Here is an 18,790-nt window from a genome sequence, read left to right as displayed (position 1 = left end):
TGACAAATTACCAAGATACTCAAAAGATTTCTGTGTGCCTAACAATAGCAGCAGGAGATAAGAGCCTAAATATCATTGCAGATATCACCTGTCATGGGTGACTGGTGCCTCCTGAATCTCAGGGGGCACTGCAGAAGCCACCAACCCTGTCGGGGGGGCACCAGCCCTACCAACAGCATCAGAGTTGGCCATCGGGGGGGCCCCAGCCCAGTCGGGGGAGCACCCCAGTCCACTCCCTACCAGTCGCCTATATGTGACCTGCTCTGTCCCACTACTATGATAACAGATATTTCTTATATCATTTGTCTCATGTTGTCTTGTCTGTTCAGTCTGGAAGCCTCTCTTTGTCTCTAGATCCTAATTAATAAATAATAATATGGTGAAGAACCAGGTCCTTGCCATTGTCTCTGTTTCTTGCTTGACAGTACAAAGGGGACAACAGCTGCCCTAATAGGGTTGCCAAGGATTCCCCAGATGTACAAAGGAATGTAGGAATGTCCTAACAGCAGGATGAGAGAGTTGATAAAGACAGGGCATGTATCCTGTTCTCGTTCTCTCACTCCCTTTCTTTTTTTTTCTACTCTTCTTCTTCTCCATTCTTGTACCGCCACCACTTTTTGGCTCCTCAAGCCAATGGAAGCTTCTAAAAGAACTGACTTAGCACAACAGCAACTCTATTGGGCAACTTTGAAGTAGGCCACAGGTCAGTTCAGTCTCTGGTTAGGCCAAGAAACATGGAAGTGTTTCTCCTTTGCACCCTTTTAGTACATGAGCTGGCCAGACCAAAGATGACCCAGTATTCTAAATATCACCAAGTTTTATTTCTTGTAAAGAGCAGATATACTGTACAGATGTACTGTAACCCCCAAAATCTTTGAGTTAGCCATACAATGCTGTTATGACATAGTCAAACACTATATTTCCTATCTTTGAAGGGATACTATTAAGGGGAAAAATCCCACTACAGAACCAGCGGGTAGTCTTGTGTTCATAGACTGAATTTCACCTAAAACATTTAAGCTTCAACATAAAATGATGAGGGAAAGGCAAGATTGATAAACCAAGGACCAAATATTTTAAAGTTCTAACTGGTGAAGTGACTATGGTGCTTTTATTGAATAGAAAAGAAATGTGTTGTATGTTGTGCAACCTGATCAAAAATGAGAGGCACTGCTGCTTAGCATGATCAGTTCTAATGGCTATAAGAGTGACTGTTACTACAGAGTACTACAGACAAAACACTTTCTCCTTTAAACAAGCTAGCAATCTTAATTACTATTAACAGACCTGTGCAGGAGTACAGAGCTCAATACAGATTACAAAACAAGTATGAGAAGCAAGGTAAATATTTGGATAGTTAACCCATGCTGAGATCTGTTCAGTTATGGCCAGACTGCTACTAGTACCCAAGTTAACTATTTTAACACAATCCATAGTTTCTCTACACTACCTTACACATCTACTGCTTTGACTGCCGTGTACAGACACCCATACTGGTACTGTGGTTATCTGTCAGTTGTCTGTTGGCTATAGTAAAAACTTATTTTAACTCTTTTAACATATGGTATATAATGCATACCACATGAGAGATTGAATTTGAGCATGTAACTGTGGCTAATGGGAGTGACCTATATGCATCAGAAGAAGGACTGACTTGGAATTATGATCCAAGAGCTTAATAAACATCACATGCATATTTATACATATTTTTACATGCTTACATTGCCAAATGGAATAGCATGATAGTAATGGTTGGTCACTGTTTCTTTTCTACCGTTATAGTTTCCCACTTCTTTTGAAGCTCCAGATTTTCTTTGAAAAGTCACATATAGGTGACATACATGTAGGTAGTGCATGCATGCCTTCACATCTACTCTTGACTGCATTAGGAAAAGCAACAGGAATTCAACTGCAGTGACACAAAAGAGGAAAAAAAATACTCCAAAAGTGTGGAGAAAGAAAATAGTAATCTGAGAGAATTCTAGTTTGGGAGAGAGACATATATTCTGCTTCTATTATTTACAAATGTAATATAATTTAATGACTGAAGTTCTTAAATGTATGGATTAGATTTTTATATGGATTAAGTTTGAAGTAATCAGAGTGAAACTAGACTGACTACTAAGCCTTAATAATGTGGGATATAAGGGCAGCTTGCAATACCTGCATGGATGAGCATAGCTGGATGAAAACAAGCTAATTTTGGCTTCTACCATATTTGCATAATTCAATACAAAGTCTTCTCCTTCACTTAATATGGGGAGGGGAGCCCCTCATCTTGAAATTGAGTATGAGGAGGTGGGTGGGCAGGCAGCTGCTGTAGTTCAAGCTCCAACCCTGGGACCAAGCAGGGATGAAACTGCTGTCTATCACCCCTACCTACCACTTCTGCCCCTCTGCCTCTCCCACACTGCATCCTCAGGCCCCTGCCCCTCCATATCCACACCAAGCCTCAGCCCTCCACCACTCCCCCTCTCCCCACCCCGTTTACCCATGGGCAGACTCCATTTCCACTGCAGCCTGGAGCATGGCCTCAGCCGAGCCCATAGCAGTGCTGCCAGCTCAGTGCCACTGCTGGGGTTGGGCTGGGGGCCATGCTCTGCACCCCAGGATGGAGTGGTGATGGAGCCTGATGGTAAGTGGGGGGTAAGTTGGGGGAGAGGAGGAGGTGCAGGGGAAGCAGAGGCTTGAGGTGGGGAGACAGAGAAAAGCAGGGGCAGAGGCTCAAGTCAGCAATGGGGCAGACACAAGTTGGGGTAAATGGGGCAGACAAGCAGCAGGAGGCAAGCTGCTTGCCCCCTGGACGCTGGCTGCCCACTCCGCCTCCATACTACTGCCTATCCCCCATGGCCTGCCCTTCTGCATACCCCGCACTGACTTCCTCAACTCCTGTCACCCCATTGCCTGTCCCCTTACTGCCTGGTCATTGCCAGTCTCCCCACCACTTGCATTTGGGCAGGGGGTGTGAATTTAAGATGATCCTCCAATAATTTAGATTCTATACATGGAAAATTATAAAAAATGTATACATTTTCTAGTTATTTGGGGGGGAGGGGGTCATCTTGAATTTGGGTAAATACAATATTTATTACCTAGTACTTCCTACGGACTTATCACTGGCAGTGGCACTAGCTTCCCTGAAGGTCATGGGGTTCTCTCTCCCTTTTCATACCAGTCTCCAGAACTGACCCTCTGCAGAGGGGTGAGAAGTGCATGGGCAGTAAGTCAGTGCACCCTCAGAGCCCTGAAATTATTCTTCCTACCACAGTCACAATACCTCCATGAAGTAAATCTGCCCCCAGGCCTGTACCTTGTAAGTACAGTCTAGTCCTAAAGTGGCATAATCATGTTTTTCAACATCTGGCACATTTTACTCTAACTTAATACGGTAAATATTTTATTTCTCTCTTTAAAAAAATACCCTGTGACAAAATGTATTTTATCAGTTTTATAGTACTCAAAACCATGTATTGACACTAATGACATCCAAATAAGTTTCTAATTAAAAAGGTATGTGTTATGTCTTTTTACTGTAAGTAAAAATTTGCAAAAACCAAATTTTGCAATATTCAAATTTGAAATATTCACATTCAAAAAATATTTTAACCAATGTTGTGGTTGATCAGAAAAGCTGAAAACACTGCGGGACTTTTTAATCAAATATAAATTTTAAGAAAATTCAGGTATCAAGATTATTTTGCAATAATATATATGTTCCTGCAATATATGTTTGATGAGCCTAAATCCCTAAGATTGTGCCCCAAGTACTATATTAAGTTCTCTCAGCCACTTACTCTTAGCTACCCTTATAATTTATCATTTAGGCATGTGGAAACACAAAAGCAGAATTTGGGTGGCTTTGGCATTTCCAGTTGCTTTTTCAACATGCTGGCCAATTGTTTTGCACTGCAACCTCCATCTACAGTCAACAACTGTAAAAGTAATTAGGTTAGATCAGAATAGATAAAGCAAACAATTATGGTCTGTAAAAAAGGCCAAAAATAAATTGTCTGTTCCTATTTTGAAGTTTAAGATGTATAATTTAATAGCTCAGGCCGAATAACAGAAAATTCAGACACAACCTTCCAGCTCAAATAAGTTGAAAAGATTCTTTCTTGGTTATGGGGAAATCCTTTAGTCCAATGCATTAGAAACATCATGTTGTCACTTTGTGTGTGATGGGGATAATCAGTGGAAAAACAAAGCAGGGGTTCTCCACACTCTCTGTTTGCTGCACAGCAATGCTACACAGTTGTCTGTTTCTGCTGGACCACAAATGGGATGTGTGTGTTGAGAATGCAGCCATGGGTGGGTTCAAAGCAGAAATCCACAGGCTGCAATTCCACAATTCAGAGCAGAGTTTCACATCTGTTGCTGCTCCTCAGGCCACACACCAGTGAATACAACAGCTTTTCCCAGTTTCCCAACTTGTACAGTGGGGAAAGGAATATGATTGTATCCTCTCTAGAACTCATGTATTTTTATAGGCAAAGACAAGGGTGGGCAAATATTCATCAATATGTAAAAGGATTTTATAAAGTAGTTCTAATTACTGGTGGTCCCAGCTGCCAAGCAAGCTTCTTTACCTAGGTGTACATCAAAGTGATAGCAAAAACTTGGCTGAGTAGTTTACTTTGTGTTGTTATTTCTTGTTCTAAGTGTTGTGCCCTTAGGATTGCTGTATTAACAGCAGTCACACTAAAACATCATAATTCATAATTCATGATCAGAATCACAGGGAAGCAGGCAGATCACAAAAGTAAATCCTGACTGTAATATAATTACAGAATATATTTCTAATAAACATCACTGTCATGTCAAAGGCCTCTCAGACATTTAAAAATAGAAATAAGAATAGTAATTTGTATCTTTCTCCCATATTGGTAGTCTGATTCATTTATAAATTGTGTGATCTCTGTGTGTGCATGCATATGGGTCTGAGTAAAGCAGAAGTCAGGCCAAAGACATTTGAATACAGTGAAACTAGTGTCCATTGCCCTTTTTCATACTGGGTTTCATAGACCATATTTTCATTGCCCCCACATTGCATCCGGGAACACCTTTTACTCCTCCTCAGTGCACATCAAGTCCCAGAAATGAAGAAATGTAGCTCCCTAAGAGAAGCCTTGAACATACACCATAGAGTACACCTGAGACAGAGTGGCATATGTGGTATGCACACCCAGAACTATTCTAAGCTGGCTATATTGCCTCATTTTTGGGATTTGACTCATTTCTGGGATTCAACCCTTGTATTTTAGTTTAAAATTGAATTATTTCTGTTTAAAGTCAGCAGGGAATCTATTTGGTATAGTTTTCTCATAAAGACAGGCCCAAATCCAAATAAATATATCTATGCCTGTTCTTTTTTGTGTCTGAAAAACACATGTTCCACTAAGGTTGACATGGCTTGCTTAAGGGTTTACAATCAGAATTTCTATTATAAATCCCTGTTTTTCTTTTACAATTCAGTGATAAAAAGGTTTCATTCATACTGAAACTTGATAGGCATGACATTAGCCTAGGGAAAAAAAAATTCATTAAATTCATGGCGAAAAAAAGCAATGACTTTTGAGCAATAAAAAGTATAGCAGAGACATTTTCAGTGGGTGCAGATTTATTCTCTTTGGCATTCTCCGTAATATTAAATAATTTACTTTGAAAAACTAGCAATAATTGACAATCAGTTATCATTTAATGTGGATTACAACTTTCTACACTTTATGGTATTTTAAAAACACACTTTTAGTATTTTAACAGCTTATGGATCCCAGAATGGTGTGTGCATTCTTTTGTAGTCTGGTACTACTGAAAGTTCAGCCATTCAAAAAAGATAGTAATATAAATAATGATGCTTAGGGAGACTTATTTCTTAATATGACTAAGTTAATAGTTGGGCTGTCTGTTTAAACTGTTTAGGTGAAAGGCATTTGGTTTAAGAAGGAACCTTGCAACAGGCATTGTGGAAAAAAGTCAGGTTTTGCTTGGGGATTGACAAGAGCCACTTCCACGTAGTGATCCCTGGTAACGTCTCTGACAGCCAAGAGCTCCCAAATCAACAAAAATGACAAAGTGCAACAAAGATAAAGATACAGACCCCATTTTTGTCATACAAAAGAAGGTATTGCTTAGGATTGGCCTGTGGCACTCACATTTTTTTTTTTAAATTATTTTAATAGTGAGGTGAACATGAAAAAAAAAATAGGAGAGATGCATAAGAGTGGATTAAAAGTGAGTAAGAACCCATTACGTAGAAGCAAGTAAGCAAAAGAACAGCAAGGGGACTCGATATTAAAGACCAAGGCATAGGAGAAGGGAGAACAACAAAGTAAATGGACATAGGGCCTGAAAAGGAAAGAAAAGAGAAACTAAAGTATAATGATTAAGAAGGATTTGATCATCATCTTCCCCACCTTTTGGTCTAATCCTGAAAATCCAGAAACATCTCTTTTACTTCTATGCTTGTGCACAATCTCATTATCTTCAATGGGACAGCTTGTGTGAATATACAAATGCATGTGTTTAAATGGCTGTGGGATTAAGACCAAATTTCCAAGTAATCATATAATAAAAGACCTCCTGTTATCAAAACATATTCAGAGTGGCATGATAGCTTTGATTCTTAATGATTATATACAAAAAGTGAAACTCTGTCCAAATTATCATTAATAGCAATATTCCCATTTATATCAATGGGGGTCAGGATTTCATCAGAAGAGTAAATTACTGAAAAACATCCCTATGTATTCTATGTTCTGGAATAAAGAAAGAAAGCTACACTAACTGGAACTATTTCAGTATGAATCAGCTTCCATAACTTACGAAAAATCATTATTTTATAAATCTCTATTTCATAAAAAATTACAGCAGTAGGCCGTGAAAGCTAATTATTCTGTGTCAGTGTTTGAACTGTTGTTTGTAGTCGCAGCGCCGATGATTACAAAGTCTTTTGACCTTTATAAAAAGCATAAAAAACAAAACATCATTGGGGGGAAATGAAAATATACAGTAACTAGTGAGCGTGTGTGCTGTAGGGGAAGGACGGAGAAAAAGAAAACAAATGCCTTGGCCGACACCGAGTCTCCTGAAAGTCTTTGTCCAGGAAGTACTAAGGTTCACCAAAAAAAGCCCTGAAGCTACAAAAGCTACAAAATGTCATATTTATTTAAATACTTTACAAAGGAAAAGAATTTGAAAAGGGATGGTGTACAGTAGTTACAGCGTAAGTGCAGTGGAACTGATGGCTGTTCTCCCTCTAGGTCTCTGTATGGATAGCATCATCGAGACGCAAGTTTAAAATTAAAAGGAAGGAAGGAAAGGAAGGAAGGAAAGAAGGGCAAATATCCAAAGCCTTAGTCTAGTAACTAATCTTAGTATATAGGTAATAATAACTGAATACTTAAATTGGGTTATAATCATATTGATGTGCAGGCAGGAAGTCCAAATGTTGTTCTATATTATTTACTATACCTGGGGGTAGCTGTCAGTCCTTGGTAGAACAGATATATCATAGGTGGCCGCAAAATGGCTTTTAGCTTGCTGGATCTGGCCATATCGTTCTCTTTTTCTCCATTTTGCTCTCCGATTTTGGAACCAAACCTAAATCACAGAAGCAAACAGCAATCAAAAGAAGGCAACTGAAGAGGCTTTACTAAAACCAAGAGACTTTGGAAGGCAACTGTTAAAATGTCCGTGTTTCTATGAAGGGAGAATTTCTATTCTCCATATAAGGTCTGTTGAAATAAATTCTAGTTTTTTTAGGTACGTATATAGGGAATCTATTTCTTTCCCAGTGGCTAAAAGGAGTAGTCAGGGAATGACTCAGTTTTTTTGAGTAACTTGCTGAAGCTGCGGCAAGTCATACCTAAAAAAGTTTCGTCTCCTAGTATTATGATTAGCTGAGCTCTTTATTTAAGGTACAGGAATATAAACGCTGCCTGGAGCGATAAGAAAATGGAGGGAGAAGCTGGCCACCGGCCTGATGGGCTGTGCCAGTGATGGAGAGGCCCTTGAAGCAATGGCCACAACTAGTCAAGTTTGGGGAAAAATAAGCAGTTATGGGACTCATGTTACTTTGTAATAAAATACAGTGAATGGTCATGGCATCATTTTCCCCATTTTGAGCAATGGGGGGTCTGGGGAGGAAAGGAAGTTCATGTTGGTTCTTAGCCAATGCTCACTGAAATCAACAGAAAGAGTCCAGTTTATTACGGTCCTTGGATTAGGTTTAAGGGTTAAAGTTAAGGTATGTCTACACTGCTCAGCCATGATGCCAAGTTTGCACTGTACTGAGATACACAGCGCCTGTTCTTCTTGCATTACCTCCTAAACAAATAAAATGAAGCTACCTTAGTGTTACACTGCTGAGTGTCAGAGCTTTTTGTCCATGCACAGAGCCAGACTATGGTAACTATGTTACTTCTGGTCTGAGGTGTTATATGTGTGGAACATGCACAGTGTATCTCAGTACTGTACTTCCTGGTGCTACAGGAAGCATAAGCGTATCTCTACTTTTAAATATTTATATTGCTTTCATCATTGTGTTATCTGAAAGCCTACATAAAGAGTACTTCTTAGTCTAATGAGTAGCTAACATGATTTGATGGGATCCTTCTGACAAACAGCTATGGAACTTCAGTGCAAAGGAGCCTAGATCTGATTTTATACCCTCTTCCTAGCCTTTTATATAATCAATTAGCATTACAAATTGCCGCAGTGCATGCCTATGCACATGAGCTTTGTTGCAAGAAAAATTGTCCCGCAACAGGCAAACTGCCCTTGCCCAGTCCTCCCTGCTCTTTGGCCATGGAGAGCTGGAGGCTTGGAACAGCACCAGTGCTGGCCCCAGCAATCTTACCTGGTGGCCTGTAGCAGGAGGGGCACAGGTCAGGCAGCACAGAGGCCTAGCTGAAAGCCAGAGTGTTGCCCTGGACAGCCTGGCCTTCACGTGTGCTGGCACATGCTTGTTTTGCGTGTGTTGGGTTGCTTTTTGTGCCATTTTTTCTTTTTTCTGGTATCAAATTTTGGCCCCACACTGCAAATTTGCAGTGCAGGGCACATTTTAACATTTGCCGCATGTGGTTTGTAGTGCCACAAAGAGGTTTGCAGCACCACAAACCGCACACCCCTGCATGTCTGGACGTGGCCACTGGGCGCATCTGTACATGCTATTAATGCACCTGAATAAACTTTGGCACAGTTTGCACCAGAGTTTATTGCTCCTGGGTGCAGCATTTACATGCACCTCAGACCACACAGCACATTGAGCAGAAGCGGCACAGCCCCAGCAGGCAGGGGGACCAGGGGGGTCAGCTTGTTATCCCAGAGCTTCTCCACCCTGGATCATTGTGTTGCAGACGGCCTGGCTGGAGCATGAGGGTGCTACAGTGTGGGGTGAGCCATCAGGCAGACCCTGGACTGTGGCACCCTCATGCCACAGCCAGCCCTGGTCACCAGCTACACATGCGTTACAGCAGAGTAAATAATTCTGCCATAGAATAGTATTTGTAGTATGTAGATGGTGACACTTTACTGAGAATTAATTAGTCAACTCTGCAGTAAAGCTTACATGTAGATGCACCCACAGTAGCGAATGTTTACTCATAAGAATCATCCCACTAAAAACAAATACTCAGAAAAGTAATTGCTCCTCAACATCAGTAAGGGCTGCCAGGTCAAGCCCTTATTGTTCTGCAATGGGCAAACATTTCAGTTCTCATAAATAAACTCACTGTTGTTGTCACTGTATAAAATATGGTATCTGTCCCTCTACTTCATTATGTCTGATGCAAAAATAAAGCTCTGTGATTTATACTCCAGAATAGCATATGAATTAAACTGTGCCTAAGGTTGCAGGGTGAGGAAACAATTTTAAACTCAACTGTCATTAAAATGTAAAATGGAGGTATCTGAACATGTTTCTGGTAGCTAACAGTGGTTTTAGTGCTTGTAATTCTTGGGGATTTTTACCCTGGTCTCCTTTGGGACTCAAACTTGCCCTTGATATTGTCTGAACAGCAGGGGCATGTTATTGCTCAGGTTAATTTCCCAGTAGTTACTGCAAATTTAATATGGCAGTTTTGAAAACTGTCCCCAGCAATCAAAACAAGGCACAGACCTATACCTGTTGAACATATTTTCTAAGGACTTGTTGGTAAATTTGTATTATCTATCATGCCTGGGGCTCAACAAAAAGAAAAAGAAAAGAATTTTTTCCTGCTGTCTCCACAGGAGGCACCAAGAACATGCCAAGGGAATTTAGTAATGAGGCTCTTTCATTGAAAAAAGACCTTGACAATCTCCTTAAAATGGGTGCCAATTACTACACTGACATGCAGCAGGAAAGAGAACAACTTAGATAAATTAGGTTCAGGTTGGCGCACTCTGCATGTATGCAGGACAAAAATTAAATTGGATCTTGATGAAATGGCGGTGAAGGGAAATGTGGGTAGAGTATCCAGTTGATCATTTTACTAAAGTAAATAAAACAATTTGCTTGAATGTATAGTAACTAAAGGAGAAAAAAGCACACACGTTTTCCTTTGACAATCCCCCAAAATGTTTGTTTACATCACTTTACTAGAAATTGACTCTTGGCAAAGATAAAGTAACAATTTGCCTACACAAAGTAACACAAAAATCTGCTGCTTGTTATCCTTGAATTGCCAGATGCTTGCCTCTAATGATGTAAGGCGTTTTAAATTGCTTAATCTTGTGATGGAACACTTTTGCTACTTGGGATAAAAATGATCACCATTTCCTTTCATATTCCTTTCCCGTGTGGCTGATCAGAAATGCAAATAACGGTTGTTTTCTAAGCAGGCAAAGATTTTGGATAAAAGAATAGAAAACAAATGTTCTGAAAATATGTTAGCTACACAGAAGTTTGCACCTTTAATCTATCCATTTTCATACTTAAATTTCAGGAAGCCTAACAAAAAATGTGAACAGTTTCCACAAAGTCAAACAATAAGTCTGAAACCCATTCTTCCATTTGTATCCATGCCGAGTATTACTTTACTCTGGATAATCCCCCTGATCCAAACGTGATGCAATTGAAATAACCATGGTGTTAATGTTTTACATGTGTTTCTTTTAAATCTAAGGACAAACTAATGAATAGAAGTCACACCCAAGAAAATCCTTATTTTTTTTAAAAGATTTATCTGTCAGGGTTTCAGTGGTTAAATTCACAGGACTAAATTCTCTTGACATCAGTAATGTTGCATGGGTGCAGCCAAAAGAATTTGGATCCTGTTGTCAAATAGCAAGAGTGCCTATGCCACTTCACTGAATACAGACGTGCAAAGACCATCCATTTTATTCAAGTTATTTCATTGAATTAGATTATAAAAGTGATTTCAATTTAATTTCCATTTGTGTGCATGCAAACTGACCTTTATTTCTTACTGTATTTTTAAACTTACAGGTTGTGAAGTCATTACCTCATATATTGGTTAATTTTTTTAAAAAATCCTATTCTACAAAGATGCTGCATTACTGATATTCCATAAACTGAATATCACTGGAGCTCATATGACTTCTAAAAACAGAATAAAATTTGAAAATGCAACCACTAATATATACTGCTGCTAAACCTAACCTTTGAAAACAAAACTCAAAAGCTGTTGTTATTTTTTCAGCTCTTCTTCATATTTAATTCTTTCGGTTCAACATTAAATGTGCATGCACAGATTATTTTGCATACGTGTATTATATAAATCAGTTATATGTACAGTTAAGGGATACAAATATAATACTGAGTAATTAACTGATGAACAATACAATTAATTCCTAGGAATTAAAATGCAGGATTGAAAGCAAGCACAGGAAACTAGCTTTGAATCCTGGAAGGTACTGAGTACTCTCAGCTCCCATAGAGATCATTGTATCAGGTCCTTACTATGCACTTATGTGGTTTCAGTATAGACTCTGAAAGAAATGTGAAAGCTGATTACTGTTTCAATCCATAAAAAATGTAGGATCCACCATACTCAAGTTGTGTTTCTCAACAGAGCACCTTTTTTCATATATCTCATACTGACTCTTGGTGCATGCACTGCCTGAAATGTTAAGGAAAGCAGGATTATCAGAAACCAAACTTCCTGCTATATTTATTTTTATTTCTTCCCCTCTCTGCAAGTTTCCAGGGCACTGAAGTTATTTTAGAAAGTTATTTTATCAGTTCAATTAACTGGTTCATCCTTACACACACAAACAGGCACAAAAAAGAAAAACATAATGTTTGTTACAGCATTACAGACTTCCATACAGTCTTCCAGTGCGCTGTTGATCAGTCCCTGGAACATTTAAATTGTCCTGGAAAATGTTTAAGTTAGTTTCCTACCTGGACTCTGGCCTCAGTGAGCTCTGTTCTCAGAGCCAGCTGTTCTCTTACATATACATCAGGGTAATGGGTTTTCTGGAACACTTTCTCCAGTTCCTCCAGCTGTAAACTGGTAAAGGTGGTCCTGTGCCTCCTCTTCTTACTGCTGGAGACATTGCTGTCACACTTATCACCAAGTTCATCCAGTTCTCCCTTCTCCTGCATCCCTTTCACTGGAGACATCCTAAGACTGTTGCAATTGTCCATGGGCCTGTTAAGTTCTGTGTGAAGAGGCTGTCCTTCTACTTTAGTAATCCCATAGTTCACTGTACACAGGGAGGGGGGGGGGAATAACTGGTTAAGCAAGTTTTTAATTCTGAAGTTTTGTAGAAATACTTTCATAAGGAAGCTGCTCAATTGTATGTATACATTTCAAAGTGATTTCATATGACAAGGTATCCTGTAATAATAAACTGGATTCGTACCTATCATATTTTCACTAATGAAGAAGTTTCCATTGGAAGATTTACAGATTTCTTGGATATTGCAAGCCAAAACATAATAGGCAATATTTGAAACCTCTTTAAATTAGAGTTGCATCAATATAGAATTCTGACATAAAATAAATGGTATAACATAATAAATTCTAACATAAAATAAATGATATAAAGCTCCTGACAAAAATGCTTTTAAGTTAGGACAGAAATTAAACAAAAAGGCTATGAAAAATGCAAAATAAAGAATATATTAAACATCTGTAAATTGACTAACCAAGAACAACAAAAGCAAATGAAAATAAAATTAACAGTGCTCACAAAGGCAAAATATTCCATATAAATTCTCTTGGATTTGTTAACTGGAATAAATAGTCTTCAATTATAGCTGCCGTGATTACAAACTGTAGCAGTCTGTTCAAAAAGTGAATTAGCTAAAAAGGATTTCTAAATGTCTTTTGCATTAAGTATAGCAAAAACACTAATTATTTTTCTGAAAAGAATAAGTGACAAATAATAGTTAAAATACTTTTCTTTAACTTTGCATAAAAATAAATAAAACTTTTAAACATCACACAGTTTAGATAAGGCATGAAACATTACAAATTTTGAAAGATTTTTTTTGCAGAAAGAAGCAAAAGAAACTTTTACTGTACTACAAATTTCATGAAGGATGGCATTTGGAATACCATTGATTTAAGGTTTTCTGACATAGTCATGTACTTCCGAACGATTGATCCAGTGCAATGCATTCAGGTTGATTTTATTATACTATTTATCTATTCACCAATACCAGTTATAACAAAAAGATTATTTGGCTAAAATCAGGCTGAGTGAACAAATACATGACCCCCAATATAGAGATAAATAATTCAGTAAAACACCAAGCATAAATTAAAGAAGCTAATTAACAATAACTACACTCAATAAATCAACCTGCTGTTGCTTTTCTACCTAAGACTTTTTTTGTTGCTATTTTTAAGAGTAAAAGACTGCCATTGTATTTTTGGTGCTGCCTTTAAAATAGTGCAAGATAAAAAACAATTGTCTCAAAAATATTTTCAGAATAGTAATGCTTATTCATTTATTTAGTTCCATTGTCATACCCAGGAGTTTATCGCCATATCTAGAAACTTTCCACTGGCCAGCACTGGGGGTTTTTTTGTCTTTTAGTGTTTTTTAATAAACACTGAACTACACACAGTAAAGCCAGCTGGAATAAAATGTCAGAACTACAACTCGTTTATTTAAAAATAGAGAAGCAACATGTTCTATATTCTTTTTTTGCGGGTGCTTAACTTCCAGAAATTCAAAACATACTTATCAATCAGTTCAAAAATATACTTTAGAAAATTGTACTAACATAGCATGCAATGAACAATAAGTATATTTTTGCAATCGAGTTAAGTAAATGATCGTTCTAAATAAATGCGACAACGTTTTTCCATTTTCAGCCCTTAAAATGCATGATAAAGAGTAAATATTTTAAATGATTAATTGATCTGGAATATCGGGGGAGGGGTGTTAATAATTAACAGCAACCCAGATCTATTTTACGACCAACCTGGCAAAGGGGAAAGTTACTTCCGAAGGGTATATTAGAGCACTTGGTGCACGGCAATCATTTTTTTGTACTTGGCATTTGCACTGTTTGGGCTGATTTGCAAACGAGTGCTTTGTCAAGATCCCAAATCTAACTCGCTCGTTTGAAAGCAGCGCGATAGATACGAGGAGCAAAAAAGTTTTCGGAGAACTGCAGACGGGTTTTCACTGCCTGGAAACGAAGTGGTCAGGTCTGTGATAAGAGACAGGAAAGATAGATGGCTTGTTTTGATAACATTTGACTTGGCTGGGCTGAATGTATTCAGAGAGGAACGCTTTACCAAGCAGATACCGTTAAGGACCCTGCCTAAAGTGGCTTGATATCTGGAAAGGAGCCTTCTTCGTTAGGAAAGCTCATTTGCCCGGGATTGGCAGCAAGGGACCATGCTTGCAGGGCTAAGGAAGCATCTCCAAGCGATTGCTGGTTAGGGGTTAAACCCCCCTCGGTTTAATGTGCTAAGGCTGGGGGGTGCAATGATCATAGATTCAAGGATCATACAATCCTAGAAAATGAGGGTAGGAAGGGACTTCAGGAGCTCATCTAGTCCAACCCCCTGCTCAAAGCAGGACCATCACCCAAATACATCATCCCAGCCAGGGTTTTGTCAAGCCGGGCCAAGGATGGAGATGCCACCACCTCTTCCAGTGCTTCTCCACCTTCCTAGTGAGAGGGGTTTTCCTAATATCCCATCTAAACCAAGATGATCATCGCTGCAAAGCGCACTCCCGCAGCTCCTCTCCGTCTGAAACTGCAGCTTAAAGAGAAGTCGCCTGTCATACGACTAGATGCTCTGCACGGATCCCAACGCCGGCCAAAAGCTACTTCCTTATGGGACAAGCAAACTTCACCGCAGCCCGTAACAAAACGACCTGCTGCAGAAAAGCAGCTGCTTTATTTTTGCCCCCCCCACCCCTTACCGGCTCCTGCTCTACACCCTGCGGGGGGGTTCTCCTTAACTGGGGCGGTGGGTGCGTTGCCGGCTGCAAACGTGGGCTGTTACTGTCGGGCTGGGACTCGCCTCTTTTGTCTTGCAGCGAAGAGGCAAAGCAGGCAGGAGCCCTAGGAAAGGGGCTGGCTGGCTGGTTTTCCAGAGGATCTCCAAGGGGGTGATGGAGCCTGAAAGCCCTTGCACCCCCTCCCCCACCGCTCCCCCTCCCAAGCGTTAATCCAGGCATTAAAGCGCCTCCCGTTATCACGGCATAAAAGGAGCGACCCTGGGAAAGCAGCAGCGCTTTCCAGCATCCCCGCGGCAGACTCACCATTGCTGTCCTGGCAAGGCGAGGTCCTCTCCAGCCTGACATGATGCTCAGCTCTTGGCAGCGGGTTGAAGGCCTGCACGCATTTGCTGGCGGGGGTTTTGCTGTAAAAGGGCTCGTTGTCCAGCGTCTCCATAACGTGCTCCAAGGTGCCTCCTGCTCCCATGTAAAAGTCACTGGTCTTACTCGGGCTCTTCAAGGCAAACTTCTCGCTCAGAAAATCCATAATCATCTAAGGCTGCTGGGGAGCCTCTTCCCTAGACAGAGGCAGGACTGTGAGCAGAGGAGGGCGGGAGGGAGAGACCTTGGGAGCTCACGAGAGCCGCTGCGCCTCCCAGCCTTTGATTTGTCTTGTCTTGAGAGGGGGGACCCGAAGTCGCTTTTTATATCTTGAAAGCCCAGCAGGGCTCCTTGCGCAACCTCCCCTTGCTAATGAATATGAAAATAGGCAGGCGGCTAACTCCACCCCGGGTCCCCCCAGGCCCGAGCCCGACGCGGGAGGGGAGCTCCAGGCCCGCTTGAGACGGAGCCGTTTCAGGCGGACAGACGCGCAAGCGGGGGGGTGAGGCGATTTCCCCGCCACAAATGGTTTCCCCTTGCTGCAAAGGAGAGGGGAAAGTCGAGCCCTCCCCCCCACCCCCAGCCCAGCCTGAGGCAGAAGTAGAGAGCGGTGCAGCTTCGGGAGGCATCGCCAAGGGCCTGGGGCCGAGCAGGGCAGGGGCGATGCGGCCGGAGGCGGGGAAAGGCGCGGTCTGGGGCCCGAGAGCAACCCGGGGGTGCTCGGGGGGGGCGATGGAGGGAGTCAGAAACGGAGGGAGTCCGCGACCGGGCCGGCTCCGGCACGCTAGGTGGGTGCAAAGCGCCGGAGCAGGCCTGGCCCAGCCTGGCCCTCGAGCAGGCCAGGGCTTGGAAGCGCCCGACCGCCCCCGGCCCGGGCAGCCCAGTGCTGGCCTCCGGCGCGGCCCACACACGCCGGGCCTGAAGCGGCGGCGCTCGGAGCGCGCGTCTCGTGTGGCCGCAGAGGAGCGAGGTTTACATTGGGAGACTGCAGGCTTTTCATCCAGGGCAGCCCGCCCGGCTCCGAGCTGCTTAGTCCATCAGCTGGGTTGGGGGGCTCGGGGCCCTCCGCTCCAGCTGTGAGTGCCAGGCTTTCCTCCCGCCCGTGCAGCCCGGCCGCCCTCCGCCCGCTTCGGCAGCGGTGCCCGCCCGGGGCTGCTCGGAAGCGCGTGGCACGAGCCCGGGCTGCAGCTGGTGCGTTGGACCGCTTGGCACTGGGAGGGGGCACTTCTCAGGTCTGGGCGGTGGATTAGACTCCCAGGTCTGGGGTGTGTGTGTGTGTGTGGGGGGGGTGGCTTAAACCCTGGGCAGCTTTTCAGCCTCATCCTCCCCTCCCCCAGCTCGGCCAGGGGCTCGTTCCCCAGCGAGCTGCAGGAGCCCGCCCAGCTGCAGGGCGCGGGGTTCACGGGCCCCGGCCCCATCTCCTACATAGGGGACGGGAGTTCAAATGAAGTCACCACACACACGCACACACACACTGGTTGTGACACCCGCGGGCTGTCCCAGCCGTGGCCCGCTCGCCGCCCCGGGGCCGCTCGGGGCTCCGTCCCGTCGCCCCCGCCCCGCGCCTGCTCCTGCCCGGAGGAAACTGCCCCTAATCCCCGGCCGGCCGCTGCTCTGCGTGCTGCAGCTTCTGGCAGCTTGTTTATTGCCGTGACTTAAAAGCACGAAACGCCTCGGGACAGCCGCGGGCTGGGGTGGGGGGGTTTCCAAATGAAAGACACATGACGGCCGCGGAGCGCCGGCAGCCCGTCTTGCCGGGCCCGGCACAAGCCGCGGGGGCCCGCGTCAGGCCACGGCCAGCTCCCCTCGGGCCCGGGCCAGCTGAGCACCCACGACCCGGGCTGGGCTTTGCGGGAGGGAGGGGCGGGGAGCCGGTAGATGGCCGCTGGGCTCCTTCGCGGCTGATTTCCGGGGGAGCTGGGGTGCACCCATGTCAGGCAGGGTCCTGCCCCCCCACGAGAGGACACAGGCGCCCCGGCGCCCCATCGGCATCGCGCTCCCGGGCTGCGATCGGGAAGCTCCTCTGCTGCAAGGAGGATCCTGAGTCAAGCACAGGCAGGGCAAACTTGCTGGAAGCAGCAATGCGTGGAGCCAGAAGGAGACTGGCTGGAGAGCTACAGGGCAGAAGGGGGGCCCCCCCCCCCCCGCGTTATCCTGGCGTTTCTATGCGCCGGCACCCCTTTGCGGGCCGCTCTTGGGGGGGGAAGTCCTTTGAGAAATAGCTAACAGGGCTCCTCTATTTCTTAGGTTGGACAGACAGAGGGCTAAGACAGCCATAAGGCTATGGGATGGCCTTTATACACTTCAAATACGCCCCCAACCCCATGTTTTTTCTAGCATGGGGGTCAGGGTTTGGGCCTGGACTAGGCTAGAGGAATCTACTTGACATTGATGAGTTTCTTCCAAACAAAAAACTTTTATTGCAAACACAGCGTATATTTGGCGGGTGGAAAAAAAGAGGGGAAAAAAGAGACTATTTGCTATGGAGTTAGTGTGAGCAGCAAAGCGCAATCTGCGACCGCATGAGGTTGGCTTTTCTACACGGAGCTGTTAACACAACCCCACGATTATCCCGTGATAAGGGAAGGCCGAGCTGTGGGAGATGCAAAGATGGATGTTTGCACAGGGTTATTTTACACAGTGAATTTGAGGTGTACCAGGAAGGGAAGCTGGGTGGAGGAGCGAAGGAGGCGGGGATCACTTGAATATAACTGACCGTGTCAACTGCTGGAGAAAGAAGAAAGGTTTAAGGTAAAAATAATGGTGAAGTCATTGGGCGTTAGGGAGAGTGGCAGGTGGCCAAACGTGCAATATTTTGTGTGCCCTTTTGTTTCCCTTCGCGAGGCTTCACCTACCCGCTCGTTTCATGGCTTCTCGTCCGCTCTGCCACCTCCAGAGTGACCGGCACGTGAAGCGCATCAAGACACGCGCACACACGCGCGCGTCCTTATGAATCGTTTCCCAGCTCGGAGCTGTTACCAGCCTGACCTGCCGAGCAGGGATCAGACAGACGCGAAGTGCAGCCTGCAGCAGTGACCTGGCGCATAGAAAG

At 43.4% G+C, this 18,790-nt stretch overlaps 1 protein-coding gene across 1 annotated transcript in view; it reads right to left on the bottom strand.

Annotated features, from left to right (window-relative positions):
- Window positions 1-16,134, bottom strand: part of ALX1 (ALX homeobox 1) — a 33,698-nt gene extending 17,564 nt beyond the window's left edge. The window contains exons 1-3 of the mRNA XM_019514818.1: window positions 15,682-16,134; window positions 12,347-12,651; window positions 7,471-7,599 (exon numbers count right to left, since the gene is read on the bottom strand). Coding sequence (XP_019370363.1) covers window positions 7,471-7,599; window positions 12,347-12,651; window positions 15,682-15,910 — 663 coding nt within the window. The 5' untranslated portion in view covers window positions 15,911-16,134. The remainder of the gene's footprint in view (window positions 1-7,470; window positions 7,600-12,346; window positions 12,652-15,681) is intronic.
- Window positions 16,135-18,790: the final 2,656 nt, after the last annotated feature.

The sequence above is a fragment of the Gavialis gangeticus genome, unplaced genomic scaffold, assembly GCF_001723915.1.
Source record: "Gavialis gangeticus isolate Ggan-Ray unplaced genomic scaffold, GavGan_comp1, whole genome shotgun sequence".
Classification (NCBI taxonomy): Eukaryota; Metazoa; Chordata; order Crocodylia; family Gavialidae; genus Gavialis; species Gavialis gangeticus.
The sequence above is the reverse complement of the archived record's forward strand: the minus strand, read 5'-3'. Positions and strand labels throughout refer to the sequence as shown.